General features: G+C 39.0%; 1 protein-coding gene across 1 annotated transcript in view; it reads left to right on the top strand.

The window, feature by feature from the left end:
* Positions 1–23830, top strand: part of LGR5 (leucine rich repeat containing G protein-coupled receptor 5) — a 109048-nt gene that overhangs the window by 61211 nt on the left and 24007 nt on the right. The window contains exons 4-8 of the mRNA XM_067564025.1: positions 784–855; positions 12674–12889; positions 15764–15835; positions 18761–18829; positions 20975–21046. Of these exons, the coding sequence (XP_067420126.1) occupies positions 784–855; positions 12674–12889; positions 15764–15835; positions 18761–18829; positions 20975–21046 (501 nt within the window). The remainder of the gene's footprint in view (positions 1–783; positions 856–12673; positions 12890–15763; positions 15836–18760; positions 18830–20974; positions 21047–23830) is intronic.

Genomic DNA, 23830 nt, shown 5'->3' with positions numbered 1-23830 from the left:
AAAGTCATCTATTCCTCCCCTAGCCCCAAAGGTTGCATCAAAATCTGGGAAAAGTGCAAAAGAAATGAAAAGTGCATTTCAACCCCTGAAAAGAAGGCAGTTGTGAGTGTGACAGATATAGAACGGATTATTTTTCAGGTCATTGCCTTTTTTTGTGCAACAAGACGCAACTTCCTCTGTAGCCTTGAAAAAACTAATCTCACCAGGCCAAATTCTATAATCTTTACACAGGCAAAACTCTACTTGGGTCAAAGTTTAAAGTCTTTACTGAAAAAAATTCCAATTAGCTGTAATAGCTATTTTCTTGAGTAAGAATTTTGGGAGTTGGTCCTTTGCCTTTAAAGTTTTGCCTGAGTAAGAAATGGGAAGGAACTTGAGTTTTTGTGGGGAGGCAGGTTCATAAGCACCTGAAAAAAGCTAGAAGCACAAGTCCCATTGAAAGCCAGTGGGATTTATGCTGTGAACTGGCTCAGATGCTTTTGAAAATCCAACCCTTAGCTGGCATGCTACTATTAATAGTTATGTCATGCTCACCTTAAGAAGACAAATTCACTAATGAAAGAATGCAAAATGTGGGTTTTACAGGTGATTTAGTAATTTTTAGATACCTGTGTAAATTGCGTCTTCATTTGATAAAGTCAAAATCTGCTCTCCATAACACCCGTACAATCCCATTCCTGGAGTTTCCTGGGTATAAGAGAGCAAAATTTGTACAAAGTCTGTAATATAAAATCATTTCCTTCTCTTACATTATTTCTGGATTTTATGTTACTCTAAATGCAGAATGCTGCAGAACAATCAGTTAAGGCAGGTTCCCGCTGAAGCACTCCAGAACTTACGCAGTCTTCAATCTCTGTAAGTATACTTGATACACTAGACTATATTATGGTTTAACGTAACTCATTTATAAGAGAATGTTGTTATCAAATAATATATATACCTGCTCAACTTTTTCTTCCCAATTCCCTTTGAATTGATTTTCAGCTCAATTCCATAGTCTTCAATTAAACATCAGAAGTGACTTCCTATGATGGACAGCTGCTTTACAGTACTTTAAGCTGGTTCAAGATCTAAGCAAAGATTCACTGCACTGTGATACTTACTGTTCAGTCAAGTATAATTTGGAAGAGAAATTTCTTTCTTGAACACTGCTGATCTTTCTCGTCCTTAAGGTTTTCTGAAGAACACCTTTAAAAATATATATATTTTTAAATCTCTAAATGACATTGTTTGGCATTAATTTTTGTTTTACAACACCGAAAACACTATTAATTCATGTAGCAAGGCACAACTGGAGTTTAATTCCCTTTTGTGTAATATGCCTGAATTACACATGTCAAACAGGTGTAATTTATGTGACTTGGCTGTATGATGTTAGCCTTGTCTGTGAGCCTCTATTTTATCAAACTCCTGCCCAGGTCAAAAGACCGAAAGTTACCAGTGGCTGGCTGTTTAATGGCTTGTATGAAGTGACGTTACTAGTCTTACTGTAGTTCCCAGTACACACGTAAGAAAGGATAGTCCTGTGAGTAACAGGAGTGGGAGGGTCAGTAGATAGAAATTCTATTTTCAGATTAGCTACAAACATACACTGTGACCTAGTCAAGAAACTGGAGTCTAAAATTTCAAAAGTATTGACTAATTTTGGGTACCGAACTTAAGACATCAAGGTAACTGAAGCAGGGCACTCAAAATCTTAGGTACCTTACATCTGGGAAAATGTGAAAATTCAGTTTGCAACTTCTTTGGGCTTTAGTTTTTCCCATCTACAAGATTGGTGCAACACCCATTCTCTTCACGAGGGTGCGTATAATCTTTGTAAATTTTTCTTAGGTCCTCACATGGAAGGCACTAGAAAAATTCAAATATTTATTATCACAACAATCATTACCACAGTTTGCACTAATTAACAATCTAATTGGGAATCTGCAGACAGGATGAGAACTCAGAGGACATAGAGACTAAGAGCTCTACCATCTCAGGTCAGAGTTGAGGCATATTGATGGGTATTGTGGAAAAGCTTGAACTGTCTTAGACTTTGTTATAGCCCTGTTCTGTATATAAAGAGATGCCTCCAGGGTCATTAACTCAATATCTTTTGCATATGCTAACTTCAGACAAAAATTTAAGAGAACAGAATTTACTGAAATTTTTTGTAATGATTTCAAACATAAAATGACATCTCTGTGACGTTCAATTACATATACATAATGTTGAACAATATTATTGCCCATGCATTCTTATGTCTCTCTCGTACAACGTTTGGCTTCTGTATTTTCAAAAAGTTTATTAGAGACTCTAGTGTAAAACAATCTTAAGAATTGGTTATCTAATAATCCTTACTTCATTCAATGACCTTTTTAACTGACCAGAGACAGAGTAAAATATCTCAGGCGTATGCTTTTGAGGTTATTCTTATTTCCTTTGATCTTAGTAAAAGTAATGGAAAAAAAACTCTGCTCTAATGACTACATTTGATTCCCTCCCTCCCCCCCCGGCCAACATAAAAAAATAGTTATCTTGCTATAAGTACTCTGGACCAAAACATGATAAGCCAAGCAAACAAGGGATTCTTTGTTGCTTTGAGAGAGAATTTTCAGCACAGTTTCTAAATAAAATGACAGTCTCTCTCATTCTTTGTTGCAAATGTCTTTCCCTGAGGTGGGGAAGAAGAAGAAGCTGAAGAAGAAAACCATAGGGTTATGTTGTCTGTGTAAAAGACTGGTATCTGGTGACCGAATTACAATAAAAAAAAGAATGACAGTGGCCAGTAGAAACTTTAAACAGCTGTGTAGCAGGCAGAAGATGGAGTGATAAGGGCTTGTACAGAAAAGCTACTATCAGCTGAAAGAAGATATTTGGCAAAAATGAACTCTTTGAGGAAAAGAAAACCATGATTCTTTTGTTTGTTCAAACTGGGTTGTGCTTGTCAGATAAAGGTGTGTAGGGATTCAGTTTCTTGTTTCATACAGTGTAGTAATTTTCTGTTCATAAGGTGACTCTTGGTTTCTGATTTACAATAGGAATTACTTTTTGAAACAACAAAAGTTCTTTCAAAAGAGTAATTAAAAGGTTAAAAAGCTCTTAGAAACCTTTTACCAAAGCAAAGTTTTCTTTAGGCTGGCCAGGTTTAGTATTTATTTATGTTTAACTTTATAGTCTGGCATGATGTGTGAGCCTCATTAACCCAGTCCTTAGGCTAGAGTAGTTGTGAACTGCTGAATGTTGGTCCCAGCTCTGTTGTCTTTTGTTTTGGTTTTTTACACTAAGATTATCATGTTTAGGGATGGGTAGCCAAGGTAATTCTATTGCTGCCTTAAAGGATGCATAGCTGAGCATGTGACTCTGCTAAACTCATTTAATTAACACAAAAAGTTGCAACTTTTCCCTGCTCACTCAGAGCACCAGTTTAGTAGCAATTGTTTTATTTATGCATAAAAATGTACATTATAGGAGTCTTTTCCTCCATCCTCTGGTGTATAGATATGTTTTAATCCTCAAAATTGAATTAATGTATTGGAGAATCAATCAACAGTTTCTTCCATACTTTCATCCAACTTCCGATAGTACTGGTGTTTGTTGCCGTTTCCACTCTGAATTGTCTCGGTTGTCTTCTGCAGATCATCTTCTTTACTGCTGGTGACACTATCTTCCAGTCACCAGAGGTTTTTATTTAGAGAGGTGATTAAAAATGTAGCGCACATTACTTGCATACTGTATGAAATCATTCTTAAATGGATGATGACTTCCATTGCTGGAGAAAAACACTGCTCCATGAGGCAGAGCCTGGGGCCCATGTGAAGCCTCACCAAAGTCAGCGAGGTTCCACTCAAGCATAGGAGACTGTGCCCACAGAGCAGCTTGCAGGATCAGGGCCTAACCTGTGAATATCCCAAACCAGTATTAAGGTTTTCCTGTAATTTCACCGAGGTTTAAATTCAACTCTGAGTCATAGTTTTGCTTTCTTACTTTGGCCTCATTGTTATTGGAAGCAGCCTTAATTGTTTTGAAATTTAAGTTACAAATATTCACATACTTTGCTAAGGTTCACCTCTCCCAAATGCTATGTTATCCTTAAAAATAAATAAATAAATAAAATCTTCTACAGGCACCACAAAGTATTTACAAAATTGTAGAAAATAAGATGGACGCAGCAGTGCACAAAAGAGTTTGTATGTACTGAAAAACAAGAATAGGCTTTATTTCACCTGAAACAACAGAAATCTTGAGAGAAAAATTTAAAACTGTTAACATCATTTGAAGCAAAGGGAAAACGCAAACATTATTTCTTTTATTAAAGCTAAAGATGGAACAATCCTTGAAACCCAGGATATTAAAATCCTTTTCAATTTTAAAGGGACTCTAGCTCCATTGTCAACTATGAGGACATACTAGTTCAACAGTTCTTTAAAGGCATCAACTACCTAGATTTGAGCCAAATGATTATGTGAAACACAGCATTCCTGTTTACATGAGGATTTTAAGGAAATAATCAGAGCACTTTCATTTGGGAAGTGTCCAAATCATAATGGATTCACCTCTGAGTTCTACAGAACCATGCTTTATAGCATACTGTAATTTTCACCTGAAGTATGAAGTGAAGGGAAATAACGTGAAATACTAACCACAAGAATGAGACAGGCATTAATTTTTTGTGATAGCAAAGAAAGGAAAACCCATTCTCAAGTATCCTAACTAACATTATCACTGTTTTTCCAGGACTAATATATTTGTCCATAGCATTTGCCAGTGTCACTTGGGTGCTGTCTACCTTACCTTATTCACCCTGAGCAAATAGGTTTCTTTAGAACAGATCATCAGCTGATGCTCCTAGTTGTTTGCATACTGCTCAGAACTCTGACATCCCCATTCTTGCCCTCTGCCTTGATGTCAAGAAAGTATTCAACAGGCTTGAATGAATACATATGTTCAATTGCACCAGAGGTTTTTAGATGTGGAAATGCATTTGTTTCATGCTTACAATTAAATATAACCACCTGCTTTCAGCACAGCCCCTTCTGACTACATTTATTTCTCAGGATTGATAGATCTTTCTCTCTCAAATACTATTCCCCTATCACTGTTTATGACATTTTGAGGCAAAGTTAATGTAAAGGTCTTTTGCTTCCCACCAACAAGAATTTGTCATAGCAGATAGGGACATATCTATAGATATTTTAAAAGAAAAAACTGATTTCTGCAAATGCTAATGCAAGAAATAATATATGAGTTTACCATACAACTAAAAAAATTGCAGACCTCCTTATATGAATGTGAAAGAAAATTGTACATTCATAATGAAGAAACTTTGCCATTCTTAAATTTTGACTATTTTAACATTGTATACAAAGTTCTGAAACGTTAATGAAACGTTACGCTCTGTTTAATCTCATGTTTAGAACCATTGTTAATGAGTAACTTTACTGTTGCTCAACCAGCATGGAAATAGCCAGAAATCAATGACATACCAGACAATGCTTTCTTGGCCATAGCTCACTATTCATAAAGGACACTAATAATTAAAGAAACACATTCTAATAATATGGACCATTTACTCCTCCTCCCCTAAAATTCAACAGGAGTTTTTCTATTGTCTTCAGCGGGAGGAAGACCAAGATAAAAAGATAGTCCCTTCATCAAACAGAACAAACTTTTTTTCCCTGAAATCTGTACAGTTGAATTTACTGTTGTAAGTCAGGCTGATTGTACATGAGGCAGGATATGAAAATAGTACCAGTAAGATTTCAATAAGATTTTTTAAAAGCTGCCTAAAGCATTTCTTAAATAGATAAAAGACAAATAAAAGCTATTTGGTATATACACGGTAACTGATTGTGAGGTATGGTGTTACAGAAAGGCTTAGTTGGAAATGATCTGGGATTTTCTCTATAAGTCATTTGTGGCTAGAGCTGGATGGGAAATGGAATTTTCATCCTCCAAAAACTGTTGACATTACAGAATTAGTTTCCATTCTGAACTGGAGTAAAAGATTAAAACATTTTACAGAAGGAAAAATTCCAAAGATGTTTGAATTGGCATTTTGAAATGAAAAATAAATGAAATTTTGTTTAGAAATGTTAACTTGTTTTTTTAATTCTTCCAAATGGAAAAATGAAAAATTTAATCAAAAAAATGTTTATTCTGATGAAGCCACATTTTCCCATAAGCAAAATGTTCATGCAAAATACTCTACCCAGGTTGTTGCCACTCAGGAGAGATCCCAATCTTATGACGATTAAACCTTTATTCCTCATCATACCCAGGACACATTATCACTAATTAATAATTAGTGAAACCTGTACCAATGATCATCCTTCCTAGGAAATGTGCAGTCTTAAGAGTTGTCTACATTTACATTGAGCCTGATCCTGTGCTGAATTGCACAGAGTGCAGGTGAAGGTTGTCTGTGTATGTGCAAAGCTGCCTTAAAGATCACTTTTGCACTCCCCTCATTCTGCCATGTGTCTGGGCTGGGTTGGTCCACCTGTGCAATGTTAGAGCAACCTGAGGATTACTCTATCTTACACTGGGCTGCAGACAGTCACAAGGGGCTGAAATCAATCAGGGACTGGCATAGCACATGGCCATCCTAACCAGTCCCCCTTTCCTTGATACACTAGCAGAAGGGAGGAAGACTGGCTTAGGCTACATGCCTCCAGAAGATCCCTGCTACAGTGGGGGATGCTGGTTCAGCCAGCTGTAGGACCAGATTAGGCTGGCAGGGCAGTACAAACCATCTGCACTGCATCATAGATCCAGGCACACTGAATGTAGTTCTGCTTCACCTTAGAGAACAGCTCCATTAAGCAACCGAGTTTGCTGTTCCCTTTAGTGGTTACATGAGACAGTTTTCAGTGTATATATATTGGCACACTCACTTGTACATCCAGGGTCCAACTTTCAAATGTGGATCCATCAACAAGACATCAAAATCTCAATTCGTATTATCAGAGAGATATTAAGGGTGAAATAAACAGAGATGCATTAGGCCTCATAATTATGCACATACTATGGCCCTAACATCTACCCAAGGGGGAGTAGAGGGAGTATCTAGCTTAAGTGGCCATGTTTGAAAATGGCTCTGTCCAGGTGACCTTGACACTTTTACTTAAATCCCTGCAACCTTCACAATTCAGCATAGGTCCATCTACCACACTAATTCCCATTGGCCACGGACAGCTCATAGAGACTCATAGACTTTAAGGTCAGAAGGGATCATTATGATCGTCTCATCTGACCCCCTGCACAACACAGGCCACAGAACCTCACCTATTCACTCCTGTAATAGACCCCTAACCTATGACTGAGTTATTGAAGTCCTCAAATCATGATTTAAAGACTTGAAGTTACAGAGAATCTACCATTTACAGCCAGCCGCTGCCCCCCCCCCCCACCCCAGCTGAGCCCACCAGTCCTGCTTTGACAGAGACCTCCAGCAATGCCCATAACCCATTCACTGTGTTTCCTCCTCCAACCTGGCTCTCTCCCCACTACTGTACCCAGGTCTCCCCGCCACAAGCAGGGAATGCATCTTCCTGATGTCTTCACTCCCTAGCATACAAACATTTCTGTTGCCATTCCATGCCCCCTGTCACCATCTCTTACTGTGGTCTCAGCTTCTCCTGACTGACCTTCCTTAGTTTACTCTCAGTCAGGTCCGTTCCTGGACTCTTCCCTCCAATTAAGTAAGTTGTCACCATGCAATTTTGGGGCTTGCAATCTCCTAGCTGGTTTTTTTGGGGGGCAGCCTGGTGCAGGGCTGCTACCCCTTTACTATCCCAGGCCTTTCTGCCTCCTTTTCTTTCTCTGTACTCTCTCCTTTATAGCAGTCCTAGCTTCGGGGGTGCCTGCCTCCATGATTGGTAGCTCTAGCAGCTGCATGGAGTTGTGCTCAAGCAGCTTGCTTGTTAACAGGAGAGACGCTCCTCCCCCCTCTGTGCTCAGTATGGGATGTGTAGACCCCATTACACTTCTCCTATAGTCCGACTCACGTGCAGTGCCTGGCGCGGAGGACAACGATGTTGCAGTGGAGTGGTAGTCCAGGTCATATTTCAGAACAATGGGCAGAAGCAGTTTGTGGCACAGCCAGGGAGAAAAACCACAGATGGGGTTTCTGTTCCCCAGTCACGGCAGTTTTGAGAGAAAGATCCTCTGACCCTTGTCCAATAGACGTCCCGCTGAGAAGAGTGAGGTGTCAGAGCCTGTAATGTATCCATGCCACATAGTCCACATTATCTGGTCAGCCATGAACCTTCCAGTTTCCCAATTAATGTTCTTCTAACACTTATTAATAGTTGTCATACTATCGCTGTAGCAATTCTTCAGACACTTAGCCAAATCAGAGAAAACTATTACAGCTCCTAGACACAAATCTCTGGCGTGGTCCAAATCCATTCTCGGGCATTGTAAGAGCTGTACCCTAGGACTAAGGCCCAGATCATTTCCGTCCAAGTGAGTCAACACAATGTCCAGCAGATCACAACCTGTTAAGTCACTGGTTGGATGCTGCAGAGTGGGCAAACCACAATGCCAACCCAGGCCACCTATCTCCACTCCGATCAGGCTGTGGTGAGCAATCCCCATGTCATTGTGTATTCCTTGCTCTCCCACAAATGTCTGCAACCAAGAATCCCACAGAATCCCCACACTGGCAGCTCTACACGTATTTCTTTTCTTTCAGTGGTCAAGATACGTGTACTGTCAATTCCAAACCTTCATGCTGTATGTCTTTGGAAATACCACATTCATCTTCCTCGAGATCAGGAAGTAGCCACTTGCTTCCCCCACAGGCTAATAAAACACAGATTTCTCAACCAAGTAACCAACCCACCCAAAGGCTTGCCTACCACCCATCCTCATTTCCTGCCCCCTCCATAGACACAGCCCTTCTCCCCATCCCCCCATTTCTCCCACACAAACAATGCACTCCAGTTCCTCATCACCAAATATAACAAACATTTGGGTTAGACCAGCTGCTGATTATTTTGCTCTCATAGAAGCCTCCCCATAAAATATAATAAAAAGTTCTATTATAACAGATACAACTTGTAGCAAGAAACCTGAGTTATTAACTCTTTAATGCATTGGTGGACATATCTCAGACTAGAAATGTCAGCGGTGGGATGTTCACGAGGGGCAATGGCTTTGGCATATCCCCTAAAAGTACCCAGAAAGCTTAAAGTGGCAGCACAGATTTAACTCTCTCATGGTTTTTTTCTTTATTGGTGCATGTGCCCAGTCATCCTTCAAGACTCTAGATCTATGCAAATGAAGAAGTGAACACGTTCTTAAATACCATTCACAGATTGGGTCCCCCAAATATTAGTGGGTTCCATGCATTATCTTGTGTAAAACTTGATAGAATGAAGCCATTCTGACCCACATCACATCAATAGTTTGATCTCTAGCTCTGTACAAAAACAAACAAACAAAAAAACTACCTAGAAACTTTTTTTTAAAGGGTTACTTTTGCTTGTATCTCCGCAACCTCTACCTCAAATTACACCAAATTTGGATCACTAACTCTACATTACATTCTTCTGAGGCATACCAAATTTCAAAGGAATTCAACTAAGCGTGTTTATTTTAGAGGATTTAGAAAGATCAACCTTTAAACAGAAGTTTTGATGCAATCTTTATTATAGTGGCAGGGCAGCCACTATACTCTTGTGTCCCAGATCCATGGGCGTAGTTTGGGGGAGGGATGAGGGACATTGCCCCCTCCCAAACGGCAAGCCTCGGCAGGCACGGAATTTCTCCCCTCTCTCCCCCACGCACGGTCCCATTGGCCTGACTGCAGTTGCCTCCCCAACTATAGAAGTCAAACTATACCTAAGCCAGATCCTGTATATCCTGACTGTAGTCCAGAATACCAATAGTAGTTATGGAAGGAATTAGTGTTTTGTTCCTAAATATGTGAGTCAGCCCTTTTACTTTATCCATTTTCAGGATTCTGCATGAAAAGTATCTGTATATGAGCTGCAAAACATATGGTCCAAGCATACACTGTATGTTACAAACAACTACCATGGACTACATTCTGCATAGTTTAAGCATTCACTTTAAAAGGTTTGGACATTTTAAGTGAGCTCATGATAGCTATCATGCTGGACGTCATTTGATAGGCTGCCTATCAGAGGAGATCAAATATTTTTGTATCCCTAAATTGACTTTCTTTGGAATATAATAGAACTTTTAAACTGCACACATGTTAACTATATATTTTAAATTATTTGGAAGGTCATGTTTATGAGTTAATGGGTTTAGTTTTGAAAGTGCCAAAACTTTGATCAACAGAAGTAAAAAAATTGGCTGAAAACTATGATTTTGTTCAATGTTTTATACATCAATATAGATTATTTATATTATGACAGGAAACATAGCCACTAATGAAATGTTTTATTATCTGCAAGTAGGAAAATGGTACTCAGGAATTTTTTTAAAATAAAAGATTAGATAAAGAAACATTTGCGATCATACATTTTAAGAGCACTTGTAAGCCCTGCAACTACAATACATACTCTGTAGTACAAGCCATAGTAGCTTCTTGTTCGCCATAAGATTCTATTGAAACAATAATTCAGCTAGCTTTGAATCACAATTTAATATGACTACACACACACACATACACATACAGGGGACAAAAACATTTACATTTGGAAATTTATGCTTTTGACTAACTCAATTTTTAAATTTGCTGTAAAATGCTTGTCGGATGAAATCCTGATCTCACTGAAATGATTAAAATAATGCCATTAACTTCAGTGCAGCCAGGATTTCACCCATAGTTTCTATATCTAAAACAACTGACTATACCTAACAACTTCTGTACCTAAAACAACTTGCCCTATCCTGCAACCCTTGTGTGAGTAGATCCTTTGGAGTCAACACATGAATAGGGGCTGCAGACAGAGATCCCACATGAGACAAGATGTTAATTGCAATACAATAACATTTAAATTGAATAAAGCCTCCATTCTTTAATCAGTGTAACTGTCAAACTAGTGCAACTATAACTCCTTAGTTTACATACAGACATCACACAGACAAGAAATTTACTTCTAATCAAATATGAAGAAACGTCATCTATTCACTCAAATTATACCTTTGAAAACACAGGCAACTTTATGTTGTTGCCTGGGGTCTGGGAGAGGTACAGTATGGGTATGTCTAAACATTTCCAGCCTCACCCATTGTTGACAGACCCTTGAGTTATTTTGGAAGCGCTGTCTCTGCTGCATGCCATGTCAGTTATTATAGTGAAAATTTAATTGTGCCAGGGCTTTGACACTGAACTTTATAAATTTGTTCCAACTGACCTTGTCTCAGTTATTTGCCAGTCTGGCACGGAGCCTTAGAATTCATTATTGTTTCTCATGCAGTAGGTAGAAACAGCGTGGAGCGGGAGGCAGAATGGACCTGACATTTTACATGACTGTAAATGAGGAAGCAGCTTTAAATAAAGAGATTAGTATGCCTGCCACAAAGAGTATTCATTCCCTTTCTCTCAAATGGACCCAGTTTGGGTTGTGAAGGATTATCTTTTAACGCTCTGAGTGCGTCTGTTTGTTCTGTAATGTTTTCAACCATGCATTTGAAAATTCACTACTGATTCCTTTTACTATTACTTGTAAACTGGCAGCCTAAACAAAAGTGCTAAATAATTACTTTTGTAGTGCAAACAAGTGTGCAAAGCCACTAAAGCGGATTAGAAGCAAGTAGAAGCACAGAAGAGTTATGATAAGCATATTGATCACATATATGTTTCCTGACATTTCAGAAAATTGATGTGTTCTTTTAATTGTTCTCTACCAGGAACACAAAAATAATTTTAAACCATTGATTATATAAGGCTGGATTCTTATCTCAAACCTGTTTGCACCCTTGAAACTGCATTGTTTATTCCTGATTTACACCAGTGTGAGATCACTATGAGGCCCTTAGAATCCAGAGTAAAACAGTCTATTGTGCGGTTTTTCTACCTCTGTTGGTTCTGCATTAGCTTTTCCTACAGACGAAGCAGCTCATTGATAATGCTGGTGCAAAATAAAGGAAAGTTGTCTCTGCCCCACAAATGACATGTTAACTTCAGCCTTCATTAGAAACACAGGAAGAACAAATATTTCACAAAATGCAATAAATACAATTAGTCAGAAATAAATTTTCCTTTTAGATTTCTAAGATGGTGCTGAAAACTAGAGAGAGCCAAACTCTCTTTCGGTTACACAGAAGTAATCCCAGGACCCAAAGACATAAAAATAATGAAAGAGTCTCTGAATGAATTTCTTGCCCAGTTTTTAATCCCTTAAAGTGACTGAGAGCTCAGAAGGGGAAATAAACTCATTGCTCAGCCCATGGAGAAGTGCCCTGGGCCATTCAAAAGCGACCCCTTCAGTCCATAAGAGTCACACTGATGGCTCAAAAGTGAGTTTGGTTTAGATATTGTTGACTAGAAGAATGCAGATTATGGAGTGGGACTAAAGGACCTCAAGGACTAGAACGTAAAGTAGAAAGAAATGTGGGTATCTCCAGAGTACCAACAGAGGATGTGATGACCCTTCTCCCCACCCGCCCCTTTGGAGTACAGTGTACTTGGCAATATACTTTTAGGTCTATTGTGTCAATTCACTGCATTTTTCTCAGGAGTCAGTATTCTAAATTTCTGGGGTTTTAGACGCCTGGATGCCAACCACATCAACTACGTGCCACCCGACTGCTTCAGTGGCTTGACCTCTCTTAGACACCTGTGGCTGGATGACAACTCTTTGACAGAAATTCCAGTGCAAGCTTTCAGAAGTTTACCAGCACTTCAGGCAATGACACTGGCATTGAACAAAATACATCACATGCCAGACTACGCTTTTGGAAATCTCTCCAGTTTGGTAGTACTGTAAGTTTTTTAAATTTTATTTTAAATCACCTTTGTAAGACCTTGGCTCTTTGTAGTAAATTATTTCAAGATGTAATGTCTAAATTAAGCTTTGTAAGAGATACTTTAATAACTAGACTGCCCAAAAATGTGAAATGATTTGTAAATCCTGAGGTTGGTTACTGTTCTATGTTATAATTTTAGCATTAAATTGATATTTTGGGTTATAAACCTGAAGTTTGCCCTTTATTCTTGCACTGTGTTTGAAGATATAACCTTTGCAACCTTACTACGCATGCAACCTTTCACTCCACATAAAGTATGTAAAGATTTAGCTTGCAAATATAAGTTTATATTTATAATGCTGTAGAGAATTAATGGCAAACAAACTTCTCTTCAACATGTCAATGAAGAGGTACGTTGGAAAAACTGGACTTTTGTATCTTACATATTATTTGTAAAATCATATTACTGGGAGGCTGCTTAAATGTGTACACAATTTTCCTTAATGCTATAGGTCACTACTGATAACATGAGGCTAGTGTGGGAAAAGGAAATGAACTAAAATTTCCTAGGGGACTAGAAGGATAGACAAATAGGAGCTGTGAAAGTTCCCTTCACAGACAGTGTGTACGGCGTTAAGAGTAGATATGTTCACCTACAAGTATTACTAAACAAAACAGATGCAAAATTCACAGGAAGTCCTGGAAGGAATTCAAGTGTCTCAGGAATCATCTTCAGATCTTCTGGGAACATCCCAAATAGAAAAACTTCTGCTCTATTATTAGAAAATTTATGCAGGAATTATTTCAGGGATCTCCTGAACCATGGTCATTATTAAAGACATACATGGTTTGTAGGCAGCGTGAAACCATTCCCGGTAAGATGTTAAATGTATTTTAACATACTCTAACATGCTGATCTGACAGCCATGATGCAGGCCTTAAAGACACTATGATTGGATTACTTCAGTGCACTTTATTATAGGCTACCAAAAAAGCTGATCCATCACCTCTAGCAAATGCAGAATGTGAGTGATACAGTTGTACAAGCCATACGGGGTAAGCCGAAGGGACTTCATCTACCATCTTGTGACCAATCTTTGCTCTCTGCCTGTGTGGGTATGGGCTGAGTTTCAGTATGGGATTTTAACATTTTTAGAGAGTAAAAGAATGGGTACTTGTCATTTGGCTGAGCTTTCGGACCCCTCAATTATTTTTCAGCATGTTGTCAACTACCTCCCAAGGCAGAGATCCTCTCATGCCCCAGCTCCCCTTCCAATCTCATTTCCCCACTTCCCTGCTGAAACTACAGTAATGTTAGCACAGCTGATGAAAATGAACTTCATTTGATGCAATAGGTGCTGTTACTTGGCGAGATCCCCTCATTTTGCACCTGCTGTTTGTCTCCTGTTTCGGGGTGTAAGACTTGAGTTATTCATATTTAATCACCCCTCTTTATCTGCAGCACCCATTACTCCAGTCTCTCCAAATCACTTTGTGTGATTCTGGCCATGTGTTTTGCTACCCTCTCTCCAGTTCTGCAAATCTTAAGTCAGTGGTGACACTGGCTTCAATGGGAGCAGAATTGGACATGTGGTCATTAAAGATGCAAAACTAATTGGAGTTTTGGGGCAAATTCTTCATACTGCCTAAAGCCAAAAAAGTCTATATAGTATTTGGGATCAAAATGCTTGAGGTTTCTTCCTAGGAAGAAAAAAAAATAACCCGCCCTCCCCCCACCCTCCCAGAATCTCTGTCTTTTAGAGTTAGTTCATAAATAGCTGCATACAGTTTTTGTAGGTTCTGAAAAATTCATTGAGACCTTGTGATCATTAAAATACTTTTGTGTAAAGCAAAGACATGGATCAAAATAGTATCTGACTCTCACAGTCACAAACCTTCTCTTCTAGTACGTGTAACTCCCACAGTTTCTCTCATATTATGCAGGTGGAGTGAGGAAGGTAAAATAGGAGAGAGAAGTCAGCTGGAATAGCATTATCTTTTAAAAAATGCATTGAAAGGACACCACGTTACAATCCATTCATGTTAATAAGCTACACAGAGCAATTTTTCTATTAATATCTAAAAATTTAGAAATAGGCATAAGCGGCAAGATTCTAAGAAAAATTTTGAGTGTCCCAAACTGTCAGATCTGAGAGTTTGCTTCAAGCCAATCACCACCAAAAAACATAAAACTGAAAATCCTACAAATTACATAACATACCACTGGAAGTTAATTGTTGATTATTCTAGTTTAACAGGGAGGGTTATAAGTCAAGTTATAGCATCAATGAGATCAATTATATTGCTAACACACTGAAATTCTGATTTTTGTGGATTTATCTATTTCCTATTACTCCTCAGGTTTCATGTACATTTTGTCACTTCCCTGCTTCCCATCCTGCCCACTCCCCTCCCCCCCCCAAAAAAACCCCACACAACACTTTTTAAGATGCTGTATCTAATTTAAATATATATATATATATTTAAATCATCAGAGACCCTATTTCTAAAGTTTCATAACACTTACTATGAACTCCCCATGTGTCTAAATTTAGAACTTCAGGATAGGCACTTTAATATCAGGATAGGCATTTTAAAACAAATATGGAGAAAGAAAACAAATACATTAAACAAAAGGAATCACAATCCCTGTAGTTTAAAAACAAAACCCTTCTGTGGAACCAAATCAAAGCCTGGGTGGATGGATGGGAGAGGGGGGTAGAGGTGGGGGAAATGCCCTCCTATACATGCTCTTGCAAAAAGCATGACTTGCATATAATCAGGGCATGCCTAAAAATAAGTTTCTTTTGATTTAACCATCAAAATGTTTTGCTTAACTTCACTGTGTGCAGTGTGCTTTCCTGACTGTGCTCTTAATGTTCCCTTGCAGACATCTCCATAACAATAGAATCTACTCCCTGGGAAAGAAATGCTTTGATGGGCTCCACAGCCTAGAGACTTTGTGAGTTGACCTCTTATTTGTTTCCCTTTTTTTCTTCAGTGTTTTCATTAATATTCTGAAAGAATAAAAATACCCTAAAAGCCAAACATGCTTTTTGGCTTGCTTAATTGCTACAGGTTCTGGATGATTGTTTACAATGACTGTGTAAAACAAACCCTATTTCTTTACTATAAAACTACACAGCTTTTTTAGTAGGCAGCATAGATTAATAAATAATTTAATGACATTTTAAAACTGTACCAGGCACAAAACGATAAGTGATTATTCAGGGACAGTTATTCTTGCCTTGGATAGTGCTATTTGTTTGTTTATCTTCAATCAGCACAGCTAATTATTATAGAGGTTAAGGAAAAGTTCACTGTAACCAAATAGCTTTCAAGTTTGCAGAATGCACCTTGCCACATGGCATGGTTGCAGTAGCAGTCAGATCCTTTGACCTCTTGAACAAAGGAAAAGCTCCAGGTAGCATCAATTACAAATATGTTCTTGTTTTTTAAAAAAATTGCTCCAATTATTAGTCTTTAAAGGACTCACTTGAAAAGTTTCTGTGGCAGAGGGATAAAATCACCTCAGCTCTCATGATAGTTCAGGAAAGGGCAGGAGGTGAACACAATAAAACTAAGGCTTCCCTGAATAGCATAAGAAAAAAAATTCTGGGAAATGAAGGCTAAACAGGAAAACAACTCTGAAGTTTAAAGGAAAGTAATGTCCCCCAGACATAGACAAATAAAGATATCATCACCTGTATTTAGTAGTGGAGCCCTATCCACCAATATCTAAGGGACAATAATCCTTGCATATCCCCTTCCCTCTCCTATACCACAACCAAGTGAATCCTCTCTGCAGATCATAACCAGCTTCACCCAACCAGGGCACTTCAAGAGGCCCAGAGGCTTTGGTGCTGATGCACAAGTTATAGAGTTTCAGGCCACAAGGGGTCAATAGATCGGCTGACCTCCTGTATATCACAGGCCACCACCCAGCACCCTCACACTAAACGCAGCAACTGAAATTGGACCAAAGTGTTCCAGCCCACAGGAGACTAGACTTTATTGTGCCACAAAGAGTGAGTAAACAGCAGAGAGTGAGTAATCCAAATGTCATACAAACATAAACCCTCATCAGAACCTAATGGTTGGTTTGCTTCCTAATCCATAAAAGCATACAGTGCTCATTTTCCAGTTGCACTAGGATCAGGGATTTTAATTCTGATTACATAAATTAATCCCCTCTGCTAGAATGTGAGTCCTTTATTGTTAGGAGCACCCTGCAATGTTATCGCTTTGACTTTTATCCATTGTGAATGGAGAGAAAGTACCTCAATAAAATACCAGAACAGAAGAAGAAAAATGTGGTAGTTCTTTAATGAGACTCATATGCAACAGTAGGCACCTGTCCTGAAATGGGGAAAAAGAACAGTGGTTTTAGTTATCCACCTAGCCCTGGCCAGCTGGTGTGAAAGGGAAGAAGATGTAGATGACAGTTTGGACCCTGGAAAGGAGGGTAGGAGAACCTGTAGAATATAGTACCTCCTGCAGTCATGTTTATTATTGCACTGGTTGGCACAACCATCAGTGGGGAGGCTGTTTTGGAATCTAGCATCAAGATAGCCAATCACCTGAGCTGCATTGGGTGTCACTGGGTTATCCTTCTCTTCCCAGTCTGGGCAGGTACAGCTCAACTAGAGGGCCAAACCAAATTACAAATGCTCATTATCTGTGTAATCAAAGCACAGGGCCTGAAGGGATTTACAAACAGGAAGAAAAGCCCTGTTGACTACAGACAGCAGTTTCCTGCCTGCGTTATTAAGGATGATGATATTTTGTTCAGGTCCAATGTGAATCATGGTTTCTATTTAATTTAATCAAATTATCTTGTATTTAAATTGTTAAAAATGTATTATCTACAAAGCAGAGCTCCTACAGTGCTCCAGGGAGCTGCATAGTTTGCCAAAACAGACCTTTCGTAATTTTAGTTTCAACTGCACACTTAGGGCCAAATTCTTCTCTCAGAGGATGTGCATGGCTCACCAAGGCCAGGAATAAGCAAGTGGCTAGTGAATTTGCTGGAATGTGGAAATGTCTCACTAATAGTCAGTGTTAGCAGTTCCTAAAATGGAATCCCAGGTTGCTAAACCTAGATAAAATATCATTTTTGCAGCTTGTGTGTGGTGAGGAGTTGTCGTACTTTCTCGTTTACTCTGTATTGATATTGTCAACGTTACAGCAACCTTAAAACCTCAGAATAAGTGAAATCCTGGTCTCATTGAAGTTTTGCCATTGACTTCATCGGGGCCAGGATTTCACCCAGTAACTATTTTTCCCATTGATTATTTCTCCTTTGCTATTCATGAATATTTATCTTTCTTGTTCTCGCATACTGTGCCAAGAAACAGGTCAGATAAGAAAATTAAGGCATAATAGACATGGGTGTTGGAAAAGAGGCAAACTGAACTTCAGTCATGTGACATATAAACCATGTAAAATTCAATTCACTGTACAAAGTACATTCATTTATTTCACAAATTAGTTTTAAGATGAAAAATTCCCAGAATATTTCTATTTAAAAGTTGTAAAATTGTTTTATAGTTAAGGCTAGATTTTCCTTTAGTGCTTACAATTGAATGGTGAGGAAGGGAGGTCAGAAAACAGCAGATTCCTTATTAGCATTTGTAAATGTCCATATTTTCTCATTTCCAAATTGATAACCCATAATTAAAAGTAGCACAGTGGTCAAAAATAAAAATGATTATCTGAATTAGATGGAGTTTATTAGAAAACATCGTGTGTTGAGGATTCACTGGCCTTTGGACCTATTTATTTATTTAATGCATGGAAGATGGACACTTCCTTACAAATCCCAACAAACTCTACGTTATCCCTTAAACAGTGTATAATCTAAACAATGTGATCTATTTTTATGCAGAGATTTAAATTACAACAGTCTGAATGAGTTCCCTACTGCTATCAGGACACTCACAAACTTAAAAGAACTGTAAGTATTGAACTCTACCTTATAGAAAGGATGCTTTGGACAGTGTTTTGATTTATTTATTTATTGTGCTAGAAAATGCTGATGATTTTATCAGTGCTCTTTAAAACATTCTATATCCTGGAAAAGTTAGCAAACATACCAACCTATATAAAAGGAAATTTTCAGCCTTTCTTTTAGAACATTTAACTCTGATAACTTTTACCTGTTACAAATGCTCTCTTGTACCAAAAAGCATTTTTGAAAAAGTATTGTTTACCGGAAGTTTATCCTTGGAATGCAGTATATCAGAATAATAAAGGGACACTATCCATTTTGTTTCAGCTCCAAATGTGAGACTTGTTGGAAAAGGCGCAATAACCCAGGCTAGGAAAAAGAAGCAGGAGTTCCTGTTCACCCATAAGCATTATGGGGTGGATGTGTGTGTGGGGGGGGGGGGGTGTTGTCATTTTTACCCTTATTTTAAGCAGTTTCTTTTCAGTGTAAACATTCTTCTGCAGTGTTGTACAGTGCTGGAAGCCTAGACATGGTTTGTAAAACAGATTAAAATCAAAGGCGAAATTGACCAGTGTAGATTAATTGTACAAACCAGTTGAATTACAAAATAAGCAAATAGCTAGAAAGTTACCAGTAAATTAATTTTTTTAAAACTCTTTCTGTTTGAATAATCTATGGTGTAGTGGAAGCACAGGTAGGAATTTTTTTTAAATATAGATGATCACAGATTCACTGGGCCATTGAGGATATGTCTCTTGCAATTAAAAACCTGCAGCTAGCCCCTATTGGATGACTCAGGCTCGCAGGGCTTGGGCAAAGGGGCTATCTAACTGCAGTGTAGACATTCGGGCACAGGCTGGAGCCCAGGCTCTAGGACCCTCCCACCTCGCAGGGTCTTAGAGCTCGTACTCAGCAATGTATAGGACTGGGCATCTCCGACAAGTTACTGAGTACCCTCAGCTCCCATTGATTTAAATGGGAGCAGAGGGTACTCAGTACCTCATAGAAGGTGCTTAGCACCTAACCAGATCAAACATTTAGGCCCCAATTCTGCAACCACTTATGCACATGATTAATTTTGAGCACATGAGTAGCCCCATTGACTTCAAAGGGACTGCTCACATGAGTAAAGTTAATCACGCACAGAAGTGTTTGCAGGACTGGGACTTCAAGGCCACCTTGTAGTTCTCCCTGCGAGTTAAGATAATGTCACAAGTATACCTATATATTGATGAGGAGCTAGTATTTTCCCTGGAAGCTGGTCATGCCATTTCCTTAGCTACTTCTGCCATTCAGGAAGCAAAGAACTGACCTGGGGAATCCTGCTTGATAGAGTTTAGGCCACTCAGCCAATCTATATATTGGTTTTGAATTAAATAGTCTCTTAATTTTTTAGAACGCAACTGTGTATAGGCACATATTTTTTGATTGCACATGGTATATAGAAAGGTGAATAAATATAGACCCTTGATTTTCTAGCCCAGTTACAATAGCAAGACAGTGAAATTGATAATCTGGTATTGGTACAAGTAATGGTGTTTACATCCGTGAACAAGTCAAGGCTTTCTAAATGCTTACATTTAATTTGAGATGCCTTTTTCATAGTTCATGACTGAACTAATGAAAGTTTCCCACACAAATCATCATCGTTCATTTTGAAACCTTAGTTTCTTTTGTTTTTAACAATGGCAAATCACTCATATGAGTACAATGTAGTAATTAATTACGAGACAAATAATTTGTCTCCTTCCTAGAAGGCAGTAAGTACATTGTACAGCTTGTTCTTCTAATACCTAAAATACGTCAATAAAAAAAGGAGTGTTGGAGGTTTGGTTCATGGTATGTCATGACACAACATGTAAATCCATATACATTATAAATTCACATAAATCTAAATCATCTCAGAAACAGGGATGGTGTGAGACCAGTATTGGAAAAAAATGCTTTCCATTTTCAGTCTTAATCCAACTAATTGTGGTGCCCACATTAACTGGAAAGCTGAAGACACCATTGCTTGCAGCTACAGAGGTTTTTGCTGAATTGTATTAGTTCTGTTACTGTGGAAAACAGACCAAAAATAATAAGTGTTTTTTAACAAATCAAGTCTTACATTCACACTTTTTATTGTATGAAATATTGTTTCCTTTCCAGAGGATTTCATAGTAATAACATCAAATCAATACCTGAGCAAGCATTTGTGGGCAATCCATCACTTATAACAATGTAAGTGGCAGCAGTTTACATTGGTATTTTATTAATGTAAAATATGGGATTAAATACAATATTTCTGTGTGGTTTCTAACCCTTCTATCCTTCTTATTTTACATGAACAATGTTTAGTAGCATAATGTGAGTGGACTAGGTCTCACACCTTTCAGGTCATTCAGTTCTCTCAGTACTCACACTATTTGGAGAGAGATAACAACTTCCCATGGCCCTTGACCTTTTACTCGGGCAGCAGTTACATTTCTTATAACAGGGTAGATGGCCCCATTAAATGAAACTGGGCTCAGCTCTCCTGTTCCAGTCCAGGTGTTCCCAGATGAGCCAATGAAGAGAGGGGCTGGGGGCTATCAGAGGTCTGCTGAGAAAGAGACCCAGAGTCTCAGTCAGGAGAAGGGTGGGAGATGAGAACTGCTAGAGATAGAAGGTGGTTCCTGGGAGAAAGCTGACGGCAGGAGAGCAGCAAGACGAATTTGCTGGCTGGCTAACTGGAGCCACGGGCCAGAGAAGGCTGAAGGAAGGGAGAGCAGCAGAGGGGCTTACCTGCCGACATCTCGGTACTGGAGAACTGAACCTGGAGGAAAGGTCAGAGGGCCCAGGGGAATGAGAGATGCTCCCCTGACAAGGCTATTCACAGCAGAGAGGCCATGGGTTGTTCCCCAGAAAGAAGAGCTAGGGTGGCTGTCCTGGCAGAGAGATGGAAGAGGACAGATAAGGAGCTTAGCTGTGACAGAAGACACTGGGGCCTGGTGAGAACAAGGACTATGTTCACTGGGTTTGATATGAACTACGTTTGGAGACTTTTGTTATAGATTATTTGCACTGTATTTAGTTAATAAACTGTGACAGACTACAGGACAAGCTTCCACAGAGTTAGGGGTGACCCAAGATAAACAAATAGAAACAGACTTTATTAGCAACTCCAGAAATAGTGAGAAGAAATTGTGAAATAAAAGGAGTAAAATGGCTACTCATCTTGATGGATGCTAAAGAAAGCCCTGCTAGTCAGGACCAGACAAATACTGATATGTTATAGCCATACTTAATTTGTAATGAAAGAGGTGCCGGGGCTCAGCCGCGGGACAAATTAAGCATTGGCTGGGTGGCCAGGGAACGGTGGCTGCTGGCCGGGTGCCCAGCTCTGAAGGCAGCGCTGCACCCAGCAGCAGTGCAGTAGTAAGGATGGCGACGCTGTACTATGCCACCCTTACTTCTGCGCTGCTGCTGACTGCAGCACTGCCTTCAGAGTTGGGCGGCTGGAGAACGGCAGCTATTGGCCGGGAGCCAGAAGTGGCATGGTGTGTACTGCCAAGCCTAGAGGTGCCAAGGCACAAATTAAGCACTGATTATAGCATTGCAGAAAGAGTCCTCTGTTCTCTCAGTTTGACAGCTCAGAGTACAAGTAAAGTGTCACAGAGCCCTATAGTCTGTCTTTTAAGTCCCAGATCTCTTTCCTTATTGACAAAAAACACTTCCCCATTTATAGGAAGTTCTGGTCTGTGCTTGTCCATCCCCTCATATTACATCACTTCCAAAACCCAGCTGGCAAAAAAAAAAAAAAAAACCTATCTGCATTTGCCCCAAACCTCATTTAAGTCATTGTTACTAGAAACACTTCCTTTTTCCACATTCTTAACATACTTAGCATTCTTCCACATCTTTAAGAAAGGCCTTTTGTTAGCAGATTATTGGACAGAGCCTGTGAGATCATTTGTACATTTTTTTAAATGACAATTTTGCCCATCCTCACAACAGTAAAATAATTTTTTGAAAACAAGCTATACAAATTAAGGATATCTGGAATAGCTAACGATCATGTTGGCTCAAATACAAAAAGAGGGTGAATGTTATTCTTTCAATTCATAATTTCTGAAATTGAAAGATATACGGAAACATATGTATTGCCATACGAGAGCAGACCAGCCATTGGTTCATCATGTCTCCATTTGCTAAGTCATGCTCCCTTAGCATCACGAGTCCAATGGCATAGATCTCGAAAGAAAGTAAAACTGTCATTAATACCTTTGTATAGCCTCTAATGTCATAGAATCATAGAAGTGTAGGACTGGAAGGGACCTTGAGAAGTCATCAACTCCAGTCCCCTGCACTGATGTGGGGCCAAGTATACATAAACCATGCCTGACAAATGTTTGTATTGTTCTGAAAAACCTCCAAGGTAGGGTTTTCCGGAGCCTCCCTTGGAAGCCTTTTCCAGAGCTTACCTACCTTTATAGTTACCAGTTCTCCAATTTTTAAAATTTGTGGATGACATCAAGCTGGGAGGGGTTGCCAGCACCTTGGAGCACAAGATCAGAATTCAAAAAAGATCTTGATAAACTGTAGAATTGGTCTGAAAACAACAGGATGAAATTCAGTAAAGGCAAGTGCAAAGTATTACATTTAGGAAGGAAAAATCAAGTGCACAACTACAAAATGGGGACTATCTGGCTAGGCCATAGTACTGCTGAAGAGGCTCTGGGGTTATAGTGGATCACAAATTGAATATGAGCCCACAATGTGATGCAGCTGTAAAAATGGCTATTATTATTTTGGGGTGTAGTAACTGAAGTTTTGTATATAAGACACGTCAGGTAATTATTCTGTTCTAGTCAGTACTGGTGAGGCCTCGGCTGAAGTTCTGTATCCAGTTTTGGGTGCAGCACTTTAAAAGAGATACAGACAAATTGGAGAAAGTCCAGAGGAGAGCAACAAAAACGATAAAAAGTTTGGAAACCCTGACCTATGAAGACAAGTTAAAAAAACTGGGCGTGTTTTGTCTTGAGA

This window comes from Emydura macquarii, unplaced genomic scaffold (assembly GCF_026122565.2).
Source record: "Emydura macquarii macquarii isolate MOO-44397 ecotype Brisbane River unplaced genomic scaffold, CSIRO-AGI_Emac_v2 contig_2636, whole genome shotgun sequence".
Lineage (NCBI taxonomy): Eukaryota > Metazoa > Chordata > Testudines > Chelidae > Emydura > Emydura macquarii.
This window is presented reverse-complemented; position numbering and strand designations above follow the sequence as displayed.